At 37.6% G+C, this 16,790-nt stretch overlaps 2 protein-coding genes across 2 annotated transcripts in view; both read right to left on the bottom strand.

Moving 5' to 3' along the window:
• Positions 1-1,533: 1,533 nt before the first annotated feature.
• Positions 1,534-7,625, bottom strand: LOC132192324 (alpha-L-fucosidase 3-like). The gene is made up of 5 exons (XM_059607622.1): positions 7,355-7,625; positions 2,662-2,871; positions 2,409-2,575; positions 2,014-2,284; positions 1,534-1,924 (listed from the first exon to the last, which is right to left on the bottom strand). Exons 1-5 carry the CDS (start codon positions 7,593-7,595, stop codon positions 1,653-1,655), a joined length of 1,161 nt encoding a protein of 386 aa, XP_059463605.1. The 5' UTR covers positions 7,596-7,625; the 3' UTR covers positions 1,534-1,652.
• Positions 7,626-8,586: 961 nt separating this feature from the next.
• The window catches only part of LOC132192323 (probable ADP-ribosylation factor GTPase-activating protein AGD14), a gene marked incomplete in the record, with an annotated part of 20,180 nt that continues 11,976 nt past the window's right edge, over positions 8,587-16,790 (bottom strand). The window contains 3 exon segments of the mRNA XM_059607621.1: positions 8,587-8,931; positions 9,029-9,074; positions 9,726-9,848. Coding sequence (XP_059463604.1) covers positions 8,877-8,931; positions 9,029-9,074; positions 9,726-9,848 — 224 coding nt within the window.

Raw genomic sequence — 16,790 nt, 5'->3', positions numbered from 1 at the left:
AAAAATTTGTACTTCGTTAATTAAGGTCGGGGGGGGCAAACGAACTCGAATCAATCCGTGCCACCCGCCGACTTGATTGTCACGAAGTTCTGCACGAACTCGTAAATTTTCGGGGAAAACAATTTCACTCCGCATCTGAGCATTTTTCTCGGCCTAGGGTTTAGGTCCGAGTTGTGAAATTACGAACTTGTCCGATTTGGCCGACACTTTACGAGCGTGTTCGAGGCTTCGAGGCGGTCATGTCGGCGGGAGGCACGAAGAAATTTGAGGCGTTCCGGCCGTGATCGGGGCTCTTGCAAACTTTCAAAAATATTTGTACTTCGTTATTGAAGATCGGGGGGGCAAACGAACTCGAATCACTCCGTGCCACCCGCCGACATGATTGTCACGAAGTTCTTCACGAACTCGTAAATTTTCGGAGAAAACAATTTCAATTCGCATCTGACCATTTTGCTCGGCCAAGGTTTTCGGTCCGAGTTGTGAAATTAGAAACTCGTCCGATTTGGCCGAGACTTTACGAGCGTGTCCGGGGCTTCGAGGCGGTCATGTCGGCGGGAGGCACAAAGAAATTTGAGGAGTTCCGGCCGTGATCGGGGCTCTTGCAAACTTTCAGAAAAATTTGTACTTCGTAAATTAAGATCGGGGGGGCAAACGAACTCGAATCATTCCGTGCCACCCGCCGACATGATTATCACGAAGTTCTGCAGGAACTCGTAAATTTTCGGGGAAAACAATTTCAATTCTCATCTGACCATTTTGCTCGGCCAAGGGTTTCGATCCGAGTTGTGAAATTACAAACTCGTCCGATTTGGCCGAGACTTTACGAGCGTGTTCGGGGCTTCGAGGCGGTCATGTCGGCGGGAGGGACGAAGAAATTCGAGGCGTTCCGGCCGTGATCGGGGCTCTTGCAAACTTTCAGAAAAATTTGTACTTCGTTAATTAAGATCGAGGGGGCAAACGAACTCGAATCACTCTGTGTCACCCGCCGACATGATTGTCACGAAGTTCTGCACAAACTCGTAAATTTTCGTGGAAAACAATTTCACTCTGCATCTGACCATTTTTCTCGGCCTAAAGTTTCGGTCCGCTTGTAAAATGTTTTTTTGTTTTTTTAAATGGTGTAAATACAAATAGGGTATAAATTTGAATGGGAAAAGTATAATTTAGCCATACATGAAATGCCTTCAAATTCACTATTTTTCTTTTTTTCTCCAAACAACACTCAAATTTCTAGTTGTACGGAACCAAAAGGCATGTGATTATTATTAGAGCATCCCTAGCAAAGCTTTTATATGACTCATATTAATTATTATTATTATTATTATTATGGGCTACTTTATCTCTCATGCAGACTCTTCAAAATAAAGAGTTCTCATTTAATTTGCTCCAGTAAACTTTCAAATTTCTACTAATATAATATGAATTCTCGGTCCCTCACCCTCGTCATGGCCTCAATAAAATCGGAGGGTGAATTGATTAATTAGTTGGACTTAAGAAGAACAAAAATCAAAATGGAAATCTTTAGATCCCATGTATTCAATGATAGGTTTGCCCATCTCCAATATGAGTAAAAGATGGAAAACAAACATTTTTATGATGGGAATATATATATATATATATATATATATATATATATTAGAGTAGATGATCGATCAGTGGGGTGGATGATGCGTGTGGCATGCAAATTTCAATGGAAGGGGTGGATCGGAAAAGGAACCACCAACAATTTGATCAAAAATCCACTTGTTAGCTGCCTGAGTGTAGTGGACGCCGTCCCAGTTAACCCAAACAGACGGATCTTGGCAGGGCTTCCCCACAAGTAGTTGTTTCCCATGCACCGTTTTCTTTCCCCCGCATCCCACGTGGATGTTGAAGTTATACTTGCCACCATGCCCACAACAGGCTCTCAGAGATTCCGCAAATCCTGGAAATTAATAATTAATTAATCTCATCCATTAATGATCATCTACTAATTAAAAAAAAAAAGAATACGACGTACGTATACATACGTACCGTGTTTGGTTGGTTGGGTAAAGAGAGAGTACTTGAGGGAGTAAACATCAACATAGGTGATTGCAGCCAAGGGAAGATCCTTGCGAAGTTGGATCACCGCTTGTTTTAATTTACGATTGAAATACTGAGCCACGTCATTGAAGGGAGTTGCACAACCAGCCTTGTCTAGTTGGGCAGGTTTGATTTTGAGACGACCCAAGACGTAGGGCAAACAACCAACCGGACCCGTATTATGTATCCAGAATGATCTCCCTCCTTCACCGTATATATTCTAATATTGTACCGTACGTAGGTTTAATTATTTATTTATTTATTTGATGTACGTACGTACAGTAGTACACTATATATTATATAATCTTAAATTAATTCACAAAGTTAATTAGAATTAGAATTACCTTGACCACGGCTGTAAACTGATCCAAGGTATCAGGAACATATGCTTCAACTTCATTGGTAGACATGTTGAGGAAGTAACCTGCCGTCAAATCGTTCTGACCGATATCAAACGTGTATAATGCACGAGAGAAATATTCGGCCTTGGGCAATAACTCCCCGAAAATCCCTTCAAAATATAAATAATAATATTATTAAATATAATATCGTATAATAATATTTAAGTAGGTAATTATATTAATTAAAGGTACGTACCTTTGGTGCGGAAAATTTGGGACCTATTATGGAAGTCGTGGAATTGATACCACTGAACATTGAGAGAGAAAGGACTAAACCCACTTTGATGGAGGGTTGTGTTCTGGGGTCTTATGGTGGACCCAGCAGTAGCAAAGTTTGCCCCGTTACTGAAGTTCGATCCAACGGCATCCAGGTAAGCACTCAAATACGGTAATCCCAAGCTCTCAGCTGCATATTTATATATTTATATATATATCATTATAATTTATAATCCACTACTTCTGCATTCATAGAAGAATCATAATTCTATATATCTTCTTTTCTCATACCATTAATTAAAACATTTGCTCTAGTACTATATTAAATCACCACTTATTATGTCCCAACAATAAAAAAAATGTAGATTCGAACTAGTGGCATCTGCTTCATAAGTTCTAAAAGTTTAAACTTATAGAAATGAGTAAATTAAATCATTTTAATTTATATCCCAATAGACATATGATATCATATCATGATCATGACTTTGATATTTACAACTATAACCTATTCTCTTTTAAATAAGACAAAAATATTTTATATCCTTATAAATTTGAAAAAAAAAAAAAACAAAGGAAAATTTACAAAAATTTTCAATTTTTTCATTAAAAAAAAAAAAAAAAAGTTGTTTGTGGGACATTGACATAGTAGTTTAAGAGGATATGTTGTTTTTCATCTATTTTATTTGATTGGCCGGGTACTTTCCTAGATGAATTTCTGGGTTTCTTGAGGATAGAAATTATCTGGTTAATTGTTTTGGGTAATGAATTTGATGATGATTTTTGTTAGGTTGAGATTTGATGGTTCTCATTTCTTGGACCTTAATAAATTAAGTTGGATAATATTGCCTGTACATGGAGGAAGGACATGGACAATCTTGTCTTGACTTGGACCTATTTAAACTAAATATTTACTTGAAAAATGGACGGTTTTACTTTGATTGGACAGAAGATAATTTTACTTAAATTTGGACAGGGACATATTATTTGGATATTAATAAAGGATATATTTGGACAATTTAGCAACTAATAAAGTTTAAGCGTTTAATAAGAAAGAAAAGGACAAGAGAGCTACTACGAAAATTAAAATAAAAATAAAAAATAAAAATAAAAAAAGGATAATTTAAGTAACATTTTTACAAAAAATAATCTCTCTAAGCAAAGTTGCGGGATAAATTGTAGGTTTCATATGAATGAGCAATTTTTCTTTATAACCACATCAAGGCATTTATCGTCGGTTTAGGTTTGCGATTTTCAAACACATACTTATGCATTTGCCAAAATAGCAATTTGACCTTTAAAATCACAATTTAGCTTCTAAAATTATGTTTTTTCAAAAAAGCACATCCTAACCTACTGTTTGAAAATAGTTTTTTTTTTTTTTCATTTTCAAATCGCAATCACAAACAACTCATTTTATACGATTTGGTTTAAAATCAGTCCTTTTTGTTTTAGAGAGCACTTTCTTAGCAAATTTGAGAGATAAATGGATACAACTATACTTTATTTATTTTATGGTATAAATATTGAATTATATTATATTATTACATAAATTGTTTCCTTATTGGGATGTTATTTTTGAAAGAAAATCTTCTCAAAAATACTTCAAGAATTATTTTCTTTATTAAAATATTATTTTCAAAGAAAGATATAATATATTGAACAATTCAAAGTTATTGTTCTAAGAAAAAGAGATGCCATTAGGGGAGAAAATGCGTGCAGATAATAACCCCCCGCATTCGCTATCCACATATGTAGATATAAATAGCAAAAACTAATATCTACAAATACAGATGCAGATAGCAGTTTTAGAGTATGCATCCACATCCGCATTCCTTTATATATATATATATATATATATACACATATATTATATTTAATATTTTTTAATTTATGTTTCTTATATTTGCTAGATTTGTAATGTTGTTGGATTTCACTTTTAGAAAACTCCTTTAATTTGTTATGATTAATTACCTTATATGTTCTTCCTTTATTATTATTATGTTTAAATGTTTTTTCTTGTTACTAGCTGTAGATTTACTAGAAGCTAAATATAAATATAAAATAATGTAGAGTGATGATAGGTACCCAACTTATTTGCCCAACTTAAGTCCAACTTTTGCCTTTTTTTAAAAAATAAAAAATAAAAAATAAAATAAATAAAAAAACTAGATAGAAAATAAAAAAATGTGTGAATGAATAATATCTATTTTTGGTCTTCTTTTATTTGGTATTTTTTCAAAATACAAAATGATATTTTTCTTCATAAAAATGACCATTTTTATGACCAAAAATAATGTATGTGATGAAAATTTATTGACAAAATGACTAGAAAGTGTGATATGAATAATAGTGTTCAACTATAAATAATGTCCAATTCAAAAAAAAAAAAACGATAACAATTTTTTTTTTTTTTTAATATTTACTAGAAGCAATAATTAGTGAATTACAATTTCAAGGTCTAAAACGTTCATTACCTCAAATGCAGATAGCGGATAATATCTGCATTAACCGCGCGGATGCGAATAGTAATCACATGATGCACATATCAAAAATCATTATCTGCATTTTGCAAATGCGAATGCGGATACTCTTGCTATTATCCGCATCCCCATTTTCACCCCTAGATGCCATGTTTCTTCAAAGTCTTTTTTAGTACTTGCAAAATTTGAGTACTTTAAAGAATTTTCCAAAACTAATCCCTTTATCTCTCCATTTTTTATTTTTAAGTAAATATTGAGCATAGCGAGAAAGCCAAGTAATCAGCAAACAAGATGGGTCACGTCAATCTTTTTTTTTTAAAAAAAAAAAAGGATTACACTATATAATTTGAGAATAAACTTGAAAAAAATTTATTTACTTAAAAAAAAAGTTTATTTTATCTTCCTCTTTTTTTAGAATATATATATATATATATATATATATATATATATATATATATAAGGACAGTAATTGTATTCATCATATCATTATCTCTCTTTTTTCTTTTTTTTTTTTAATGTCTACATAAGTGAAGGGAAATTCAATGAAATCACCTCTCTATCATGAGGTATGATCTCCAATTAATTAATCTATCTTAAAAAATTCGATGAAATGATCTCGCTTCATAAGGCATGGTCTCTAATCAATTAAACTATCCTAAAAACCTTTTAAAGTTAATATAACACAGTCTTCTCTTCAATAAAAAATTAATCTCAATATATCAAATGTTATCATAATAATCACACCGCATCAAATTTTTTTTTTTTTTAAATGATAACTTCACTGAAGATTCTTGAACTTTCATCTAGTTTGATAAATTTTCTATAAACTTCAAAATCTCTAAATTTAGTTACCTGAACTTCAATTGCAATCAATTGGAACTCCTTCCTCAGATTGTAAATGTTAAAAGTGAAACAATAACATTTATACCCCTGACTTTTTTATAAAATTTCAAATAAAAATAAAAAATCTCTGGCAAGGGCGATTTGGTCTTCCGAATCAACTCGTACGGGGAACCCGTGACGGGGGCGAAATCGTTCTCATGGACGCGAACGGAAGGTGCCTCCTCACTGTCAGCCGGAAGGTAATGTAGCTTTTTGTCGCTACCAACGAGATTCGACTCAGAGAGTCGAGTTTGTGCGTGATTTTTAACGAAAAATTAGGAAAATATGTAAATTGGGAAGTTTGAAGAATGCATTGCTCTATATCGACACTCTGCTTCCTGTTCAAAACTTCTCCTTTGAATGAAGAATTGCCCAAGGCATTTTAAACGTTAATAGAGCAATGTGCGGGTTGGAGTTTGGGCGTCAGATTCTTCAATGGTGGCTTTGACAAGGTGGTGAGGATGATTGGGATTTTGGGTGATGAGAATGGAGTCGTTGAGGAGATTCTTGTAGAAGAAATCAGGGGTTCCTATAAGAGAATACCAGGCTTTGGAGACGCACCTGAATCGTGAAGACCCACGGCTTGGTCCCGGCCAGACCCAGCAGTGGGTCTGCCGACCCACGATGGGTCTCTGGCCGAGACCCAGCGCCAGACCCACGTGGATCAAGCCTGACGATCCACAGGCTCTTTTTTTTTTTTTTTTTTTCAAATAAAAAAATATGAGTATTTTGGTTTTTTTTTTTAGTATTGTCTTTAAAAAAATTTAAATTAATTATAATTGAAAGTTTTGAAAAAATTTAAAATTTAAAAAAAATTTATCAAATCGAATAAAGTTTAAAAATCTTCGGTAAAATTAAAAAAATAATAAAGTGACGTACAAGATGACTCTATTTATTTCCATTATCTAAGGTGAGGCCTGACGGTGGCTGTTTTTTTCTCATATATATATATATATTTCTTCTGTTGAGCAGAGCAGAGTGCGGAAGAGTGTCGGTCAACGTCCCGACGAAAACAGTCTCTATTTCTTTTCTTTCTTTTTTTTCTTTTTTAACAAAAATCTCAAGTGAAGTACCCAAAACAAAAATCAAATTCTAAATGAAAAGTGCTAATTTCTTCACTATTTTACATCTATATGTATATATTAATAATATTCACCGTGCTAATAAATAATAATATTAAAGAAAATAAGAGATTAATGTTATACGGTTCATGTTGAAGTAATTAATTTAATAAATAATCATATTTCAAATGCTAATACTGATTATTAGTTTTAAAAGAGTCGATATTAGAAAGAGTAAAAGAAAGTGTACCAATGAAATCAATGACGAGACGGCCATCGCAATACCGTCCGGCAGGGCCGTGGAAGAAGGACTCTCCATGTGGGGAAGAGGCTTGTCCAAATGCCGCTGACAATCCTCCGGTGTCGGAATTCGAATCACCAAAGTTGAAGATCGCCGGAAAATTACAGGGAACATCAGTTGAAGATTGCACTGGATTTTGAAGCAACGCGAGAGAGAGTGCAAGGGCAAAGATAAGGACTCTCTTTTCCATATTTCAGAGCTCTAGAGAGAGAGAGAGAAAGAAAGATGAGCTTAAAAAGAAGGGAATTTTTTAAAGAAAAAGACAAAGGGAGATGGGGCCATCATCCTCCGCACCTTTTCGTCTTATCAAACCAATAAGGTAAGAAGAAGAAATATCAGGAAATAGCCTTCTGGAAACGTTACTAAAACATCCAAATTCCAAACAATCTAAACAAAGGACTGAAGGAGGTTGATGTGCTAAACTATAGCTTTTAAAATTATCAAAATTAATTTATTTCAAATTTAATGGTAATTTAAAACCGCATTACCTTCTAGAAAAAAAAAAGAAAAAAAAAAAAAAAAGAAAAGAAAGGTGTCACATGTGAGAATCAGAGAGTCTAATAAATTGTGGATATGAATTGAAACGATTAGTTTTTTTTTTTTTTTTTTGGGGGGTGGGGGCTAACGACAGGATAAAAGCAAGCTAGTTCGAGGCATGAAATTATTGATTGATGCCATTCTTATAAGAAGTGTCTTTCATTGTGATTCAATCATTCAAGCATTGGACCTACAAATACAAATTGAACTCCCTCATAGATTTCCAATTTTAGTATGCAAATTAGACACAAACAAACAAACAAACATTAGGCACTTTGCAAATTGAAACATTGTCTCCCATAAATTACCAAAAATTTGTAATATACCCGTTCCTCAGCACAAAAAGACAATAATACCCCCCCTAAAAATTTTAAGAATAAAAATAACCTTATAAATAAATTCAAGGTAAAACAGCCCTAAGCGCAGCAGTATTCATTTTTAGAATGAAGGTTATAATTGCAATTTTCTAGTAGTTTAGAAAGATTGCTACATTGCACATTGCCTGATAATTTGAGCTCAAAAATTTAAAAAAAACTAGATCAGAAGACAAATGTCTTTATTGTGTCTGCTCAACCAAGAGGAAGAAGAGGTAGATTGGTCAGAAACTCCTACCTCCACATCTTTATCCAAACCAAACTCCAATACGCCCAACCTAAAATTCAATAATACACCGCCAATTTAACTACAATGTCAAACGGAGGCCTCAACATAAGACAAATAAGTTTAATGGCCTTGCAGTTTTAACCAAACTAATTCACAGGCGTCCTACATAAATGAATAATACCATGAAAATTGATTATTCTAGATTATATATAACATTTAAAAATTAAAAAATAAAAATAAAAATAAAATGCCTAGATATTAATAGTCAATGAAAAAGTTCTACACACTGAAAATAATTAAGATAATGATTTCTCCACCATAATCTAATCCTCTATGCAAAAGGGTTTCCTCCAATGGAAGCAACCGGCCCCTGCGACGGGACATTCCTGCAATATAAACTTCATTATACAGGATGATGAATACGACCAAAATACAACACAACCAACTTCTAAATGATCATGAGAGCAAGATAAAACAACTTACGGTATTTGAGAGCTTGGTGTTTGCCCTGCCATGTACGTTAAGCCACCTACAGAATCAAACCAAGTGGAGAGGAGAGAATCTTAATGACAGGCAGTCATTTAGGACAAAACAAGAGAGCACAAAAGAAAACGAGAGAGAAACAAGTGAAAGCACATGGATTAGAAGAGAAGGATGAGAAGTGGGGATTGGCTCATATCAGAAATCAGGTGCTGCTGATATGAGAAATGCTACACAGATTGCCACTCTCACACTCACAAGTACACACTCCCTAAAGTGGCAATGAAAACCACCATTAGATTTTGGATGGATCAGTATTAGATTCCAATCTAATGATGACTTTTACCGCCATGTCAGAGAGTGCATTTGAAAGTGTGGGAATGAGAGTGTAGCATTTCTCTCACTAATATTACTATATGCGTCATCCTCTAACAAAAATGCATATTTGTCCCTACTCTTTAAATGTTTGATAGCAAACAAGGAATTCTTGGGGTTTTTTTTTTTTTTTTTTTTTCTCAAAAGATTCTTGATGGAAAGCTCTAGTGAGTTTGCTTTACTAAGACAGTGATACTGGAGATGAGCTCCAAATGAGATGCATCAAACTGTGGAGCAATTAATAAATAGAGCTCCAGCATTAACTTTTGCAAGAAAGAATGGTCAAACATGATATGAAGTTCCACCAAGAGTTAATAAAGTGTACCTTGTCCTACAGCTGGAATATAAGGAGTCACTGTATTTTGTGGGAACCATGGTTGAGATACACCATGAAAGGTGGATGACAACTGGGCATTGGGGAGAGCAGCGTCCAAGGGGCTCATGTCCAAGAACTGATTATGAAATACACCAACACAAATTAGAGACAACAAATCCATGAATGTACAACCTTGTCTAATTTATTTCCCACGAGAGAAGAGAAAGAACAAAGAAGAATAAGTTAGCACTTTAATGGAATCAAGGACATTTTCAAAACAAAGATAGCTAGAACACAAATATTGCAAAACAAAAACTTCATACATATAAAATCTGGTAAAAGCACAACGTCAAACAAGGACATCATGTGTAGTGAGGTACAGAACATAGATGCCATGACTAGCTCTAATGCAGTATGATTTGACTATCTAATTAATAAAGTAATAAACCTAGAAAAATGTCACTGCTTAATGTTCTACATACTAGTTATATTGTGCTCATGGTGAATATAGACATTCTATATGTATTATCATGTACTTGCCCATATCATACCATATACAACAAAATCACGCTTTAGGAGAATGAAAAGCTTGAGGATCATGCTCATGTGGCATTAAAGTATGCAAGAACAAAGGCTTGACGACTTGGGTTGTTGTTTTAAACGAATAAGCAACAGTTAACTCTCCAACACACTCTTCGATTTTTCCACCACCCTTTTATCCCACATAAGCAAAATCCCACCAGAGGCTCCTTTAGAATCTAAACACCAACCGCATATTGGCATGCCTACAAACCAAGCACAATGCTACTAGATATATGATCCAACTTTAGTTACATGAAGACAAATAACATCTGTCTTCTACTCTCGTAGCAAATTCCTAACTCTTAGGCGCTTATCCCCCTCATTTAACCCTCTCACATTCGAAGATAGCAATTCAGTTTCATAATGAACCAAAATAGCCCACGCCTCGGCTAGAACTACCACCATTCAAATCAAAACTTATAAAACAAGACAATCTTCTCAATTCTCTACTACCTAGTTTGGAACTCGAGGCCGAATCGATTCAGTAACGCATCGATTCAATTGCTGTAAGCAAGGCCATGAGCTCTGCTTCAAAACCTCACACAATAATTTCTCACTCACAACAGGGGCAAGAGCACAACGGCTTACCAAAAATGAGCTCTTCCCCATTATGCAATCCATATCCAGACAAGACAGGGTCACATTTTGAAGAATACTGAACCCTTCCACACAGCCCACATCAAAGGATACAACTCCTTCCCCCTTATCAACTTATCAACACTAACACTGGATAGTGTTTTGGCAACCAAACCACCATTTCTCGGGGGCTCAATGTCGACTTTAGTGCCATCACTAGAACCAACCTACCGGAATAATCGAGGCATCCCTCTAGAGTTGGAAAAGTCGCCACAAACACCCACATCGGGAGGGCCGGGACTCAGAGAGGCCATCGCACCAACAATATCTGAAAGTGGGGGGAGTGAGAGAGTGGCTTTGATTGGGTGTTCGAAGGTGCCACCCAAAGGGCCATGGGCAAGATGATAGTCAGTATTTGCTCCCTCCCAATGTGAACTCGAAACACTTAGCTTCCACATGGAACCTACTAAAGAAACCCATAACAAAATATTAGAAAGAGAAAACTAGACTAACGACATTGTTGGAGAAGCCAACAAACGACTAAGGAACGTCAGGACGTGCCTATACGCGCCGTCGAGAGAGAGAGATAGAGGGAGAGAAGAGAGTTTTTTTTTTCACTAAGTAACAAGAATTTTATTATTATTTTAAAAAAAAAAAAAAAAAAAACCGAAATTCAAATCATTAGGATTATCCCCAAAGTCATCCCCATATGGCTAGTGCTTTGAATGGGAATGTGATAATTCTGCATATCTGTCTCCGAAACTCTCACCCTTGCAAGTTGCATCCATTGTTTGCAATATCCTTGACCTAACCAAGAGGTCACTCAAAAGCCACTGAAGGAAGAAAGCATAAATTTATTCACAATCTTGTTTGCAGAATATTTCAAAATTTTCCTTCCAAAGGGATAATTAAAGAAACTAAGAAGTTTTTTTACATTTGAATTTTCAAATGAAACATCCATTTTGGGACATCCCTTTCCAAAGTGAAAAATAGGACTGGCATCATAGTCTTCATAGAATGTAGGAAATCTAAGAAGAGCTCAAGAATCTAATAGAATTCTGCACGATTTTAGCAGTGCACTTGATAAAAAGCAAAAGGTGGGGGCAAGAGGGAATTACACAAGCTCAACAATATAGTTGGATATCTCAGTTAGCTTCGACGCAAACCTCGAGTGTTTGGATATCTCAGTTAGTATTTGAATGAATGATGAATATCATTAAAATACCACTTCTGTGGATTATTTAGTAATCCTTAACTACATTTAAAGGAAGGCCACATTCATGATTTTGTCCTATATTTTTATTTCCACAATTATAAAAAATTAAAAATTAAAAATTAAAAAAATAAATAAAAAAACCCATATAGGCTCTAGAAGAAACACAATTGAATTTCAAGAACAACACTAGCTAGCAAGCCCCAGTCTACTATTATCAGTTTATCACATCAATTCTACTAAGTTATTTGGTAATTCCTTGTGACTATCACCATGTTCTGCAAGCTGCTGCTCAATTGATTAATTATGAAATACATTAACTCTATGTGTATGCAGCTCCCAAAACACCGCCAACTCCATGCGTATGGAACTTGCAAAACTATGGTGATCTTAGGTGCTGATATCAATAATGATTCATTATTTCAAGGAACCATTTCTTCAGTCAGAAGAAGATTATGTAAGCACTTGCTCAAAATTTTGCTTATCAGAATCCATCTTGGAAGAGAATTATTCTCTAAAGAATTCACTATGTACGGGTCATCATAACTATACATGAAATCTAGATTATTAAAAGTACAATAAACTATTTTGGGAACTCTGTACATCTATCAAATCATTAATATTCCTAAATCACACAAAAAGGAAACTCGGGATGTCATGCATTAGTTGGTTTCCAATATATACAATTTTTTTTTTTTTTGATAAGTAATGTAGTATATATCAAAAAAAGCGCAAAGCGCCTCTAAGTACACAATAAAGTATACAAAGGAACCCAATCAAAACACCCAGAAAAACCCAGAAAAAACCCAAACAAACCAATCAAAAACCCAGAAAAACCCAATCAAACCAAACACCCATCCAAAGGGGAATACAAGAGACCCAACCAAACCCCAAGAAAAGCCCTAGTGCATCTCAGGTGGAACCCTAGTGCACCTCAGGGGGAAAAGAAAAAGCATTTTTCGATCCCAAAAAACCCCGCCGACGCCGGCCCTTCACCGGAGAGATGGAGCAATCCAGATTATTGTGCTCCCTCAACCCCTTAACCTTAGAAGCAGAAACTTCAACCTTAGGGGCAGAAACTTCAACCTCAGCAAGCAGATCCTTGTTCTTATGCAGCTGCTTTGCGACTTTTTCCTTCACCCTCCGGGTATAAAACAGTTGGGACGAGGATTTAGAGGAGTAAATGGGAGTACCATTCTCTGTCATGCGAGGAAAAGGACGGCTAAGACTCCTCCCCATCTCAGCCGCCCCATCGAGAAGGGAAGTAGTCGAGAGTGAAGTGCATCCCTGCGACGAGAACAATGAGGTAGTAGCAGGGGAAAGAAAACAGCCAGCTTGAACCTCCACCGGCGCAGAGGGAACCAGAACAGGGTCCTTTCCCTTAGAAGACAAAGAATCCTTCAACACCACCGGAGCGGGAGAGACAGCTCTCGGACTCAAGAACCCACGACGAAACAAACCTTTCTCCGGAGAAGAAGGATGAACAACCAGCTCCTCCTCCCCCGAAAAAGGAACCTCCCTATCCCTGCAAGAGCTCGCCGGAGAGTCCACCTCCCAAGGAACAGCGAAGGCCTCCTTGAGAATAGAAAGACGAGCCGAATCAGAAATCTCCGAAGACACAGACGCACCCCGGCAGATTTCAGGCATCGAAGAAAGAGAGCCCTCCCAGTCCCTGCGCAACGTGCTCGCCGGTACAGCCTCCGCAGAAGGGGAAAAAGTAGCCCCCTGAGAGGACCCGTCACCGGCAGACCCAACAATCTCGCCCAAAACTCGCACCGGAGAGAGAGAGAACACTGCCGGGGAAGACCCATCGCCGGAATCCAAACCGGTAACCTGCAAACTCAAAGAAGACCTAGCAAACGGCTCCAAACACTCTTCAGAGGCTAGAGGAATCCCAGCCGATACAGACTCCAAAGGTAATGAGAAAGAGTTATGGACTGGATCTGAGAAATCCGGATCCAAGTGCTGAACCGGATCCAAATTTTGACCCAAACCCACTTCAAAGACCGACCCGGAATCACAACCCAAAGCAGAAGTTGATAGGCCCAAAAAACGAGCCCTTTTACTCCTGCGATTGGGCTTCGAGACAACCCCTGCACAGACCCAGTCCAACTTACGTTGGATTTGCCCTAGAAGCCTCATCAATCCACTAATACCGATCTTGCCCTTCTTCTTCTTCCTCAAACTCACTGAACCAGCCGCCTCCGCCAGAGGAGAAGACAAGCTCTCCAACGCAGAGCAATCCACGGCAGACCGCAACCCCAAACCGTCATACTCCGAATCCCACCAAGACGACCCCGGAAGCAAATCGAGAGACCTCGGATACTCAACTGCTCTCGCCTCGACGCCCGGAGAAGATCGAAGGACATCCACGAAAGACCTCCCGGAATCGACCCCCAAAGAAGGACCATCCATTAGAAACCCCGCCGAAGATGGAACCCCCGACTCCGCCGTACCATCCGACTTGATCTGTGCCGCCATCAGTTGCCGAAGCTCTCCCGCGAAACGCCGCCAGCCCCTCCCAAAACGTCCCTCCGGAAGCCAAATGACTCCCTTACGACCACCCTCAGCCAACACCGATACCTCCAAGAACCTTCCGGCCTTATTACCTCCCCCGTGGACCATCGTGGCCTTATCACCCTCACGGTAAGATTTGGCAATTTCTTCCTTCACCTGAACCTGAATCACCGCTTCCACCGTTTCCACCAACCACGACGAACACCGAATGCTCGCGTAAATATACCCCACGAAACCTTTTCTCCTCTCCTCCAGACGAAGGTTAGGACACCCAACCTTTGCCGAAAGGCAGAAGGTTTTGGCTTCAAAAGAGAATCTGCGTTCCATACGCCGAACCCTAACGCGCAGCACCAGCCGCGCCACCGATCGCAGAAAAAACTTTCAAAAATTCAAATTTTGAAATTCATCCGAGTCTAGAGAGAGAGAGAGAGACATTCTAGAGAGAGAGCGTAAAAAAGCCAATTCAAGTAGGCAAGTTGAAAAAGAGACAATGATGAACAAACACCCCTGCCCCTGTGCGTGCCCGCAATGTCCTTCCCCTGAAAGAGCTCTCCACCAGCCCTAGCACCTTTGACCTTGAAATGGTCAAACAAGCACATGGGAGAGGAACAGGGCGCACTCATACTTCTAATGAAATTCAGTATAAACATTTTACCAACGAAATGAATATTATAGCATACCATATTGCTCTGTTCAAAATCAGAATCATTCAGGAGATCAAATGGGTTTGTAGATTTATGGTCCATTGCATGTGATTTCGTCTCTCCCTGTGAAAAGCCATAAATTACTACAGGTGATGTACAAAATTACTTCCACCAGCTTAAGATCATATACAAAAAGCTAAAGCAACTGAAGAGTACAAACCATCAGAGGAAGCATTGGAGTATATGATGGCCCCATGCCACCATGTGATGGCAAGCTTGGAGCCAGGGACCCGTCATCAGAGGCAGCTCTTTGAATCCCCTCTTTAATGGAGTTCTGCAAATCAAAATGTTTGAGACTGAATAGAAGAAAATAAACACTTAGAAAGATATTTGAGGTAAATGTACAAACCTCTAAATCTCTTAAGCCCAAGTACTGATCAGCAGTTGATGAAGGATTGTGAGTTTCTAGCTGTAGTTCACTACCTTGCTTATTTCCTTCCAAAGGAAGGTTCCCCGTGGGATCTTCAAATGCATTCCATGCCTGTTCAGAGACAAAAGATACAACCTGACCAAATCCCTTCAATTTACTGCATGCCATCTTGAAATTAGAAAAACATCCAGCTTACAATCCCAATGGAGACTAGCACCATAATTTTCTAAAACCAAACATACACCAAGCATTTCTGATCATTATCCTTCACACACTAGAAAAACACTTTAGAGGGAATATTATAGATCATTAGAAAGCTTACCTGAGCACTTGTTGCTGTAGTGCAAGGTTGAACATTGTGCACATCATGCCATGGATTAGACATTGTTGAAGAAGACCCAAGAAAACTATCAGATTGAAATGAGGGCCAATGCATGTTTGTATTTAAGGATGAAAACAAGTCCAACTTTTCCAATGAACCTACATCACTACTAGGTACTCTTTCAGGGGTAGGATTTTCAGCATGTGGAATAGATGCAGGAGTGGCCTGAGGTGTATCAAATGTCGCCCATCCTTCATTTTCAGGGACAGATAAGTGAGCTGGTTCTTTATCCAAGGTTGTCGCTGGCTGCTGCAGAGCAAAGAAGTCCAAGGATGACGATGTGGAAGTTTGTGGTGGTTGATATAGATTCACAGATGAAGCCGGAGATATAACAGATGGTTGAAACAAATCCAGAGATGGAGCTGATGATGCTGCCGGTATTCTAAATAAATCGAAGGATGAAACTGCAGAAGACTCTGGTTCTGAAATGGGTGGTGCGAAAAGATCCAAATTACCAGAACTTTCAGAAACAGATGATCGCGTAATTGGAGATGCTTTATCCTTTAATGTTTCTGAGACAACATCTGTTAAACCACCAGCGTTATATGACTTGTAAGACAGGGAATTGCTGTCCATGGATCCAAAGCTACCCAAAGATGCAGTTCTCTAAACAAAGGAACAAATTAAAGTAAGGTGATTGAAAAGGCTCCACTTATGATAGAAACAAGACCAAAGGCACAGAGGAATGGTTATGTAGACACACAAAACCAAAGAATTAACACGCACGCCA

This window comes from Corylus avellana, chromosome ca9 (genome assembly GCF_901000735.1).
Source record: "Corylus avellana chromosome ca9, CavTom2PMs-1.0".
In the NCBI taxonomy this organism is placed as follows: domain Eukaryota; kingdom Viridiplantae; phylum Streptophyta; class Magnoliopsida; order Fagales; family Betulaceae; genus Corylus; species Corylus avellana.
The sequence above is the reverse complement of the archived record's forward strand: the minus strand, read 5'-3'. Positions and strand labels throughout refer to the sequence as shown.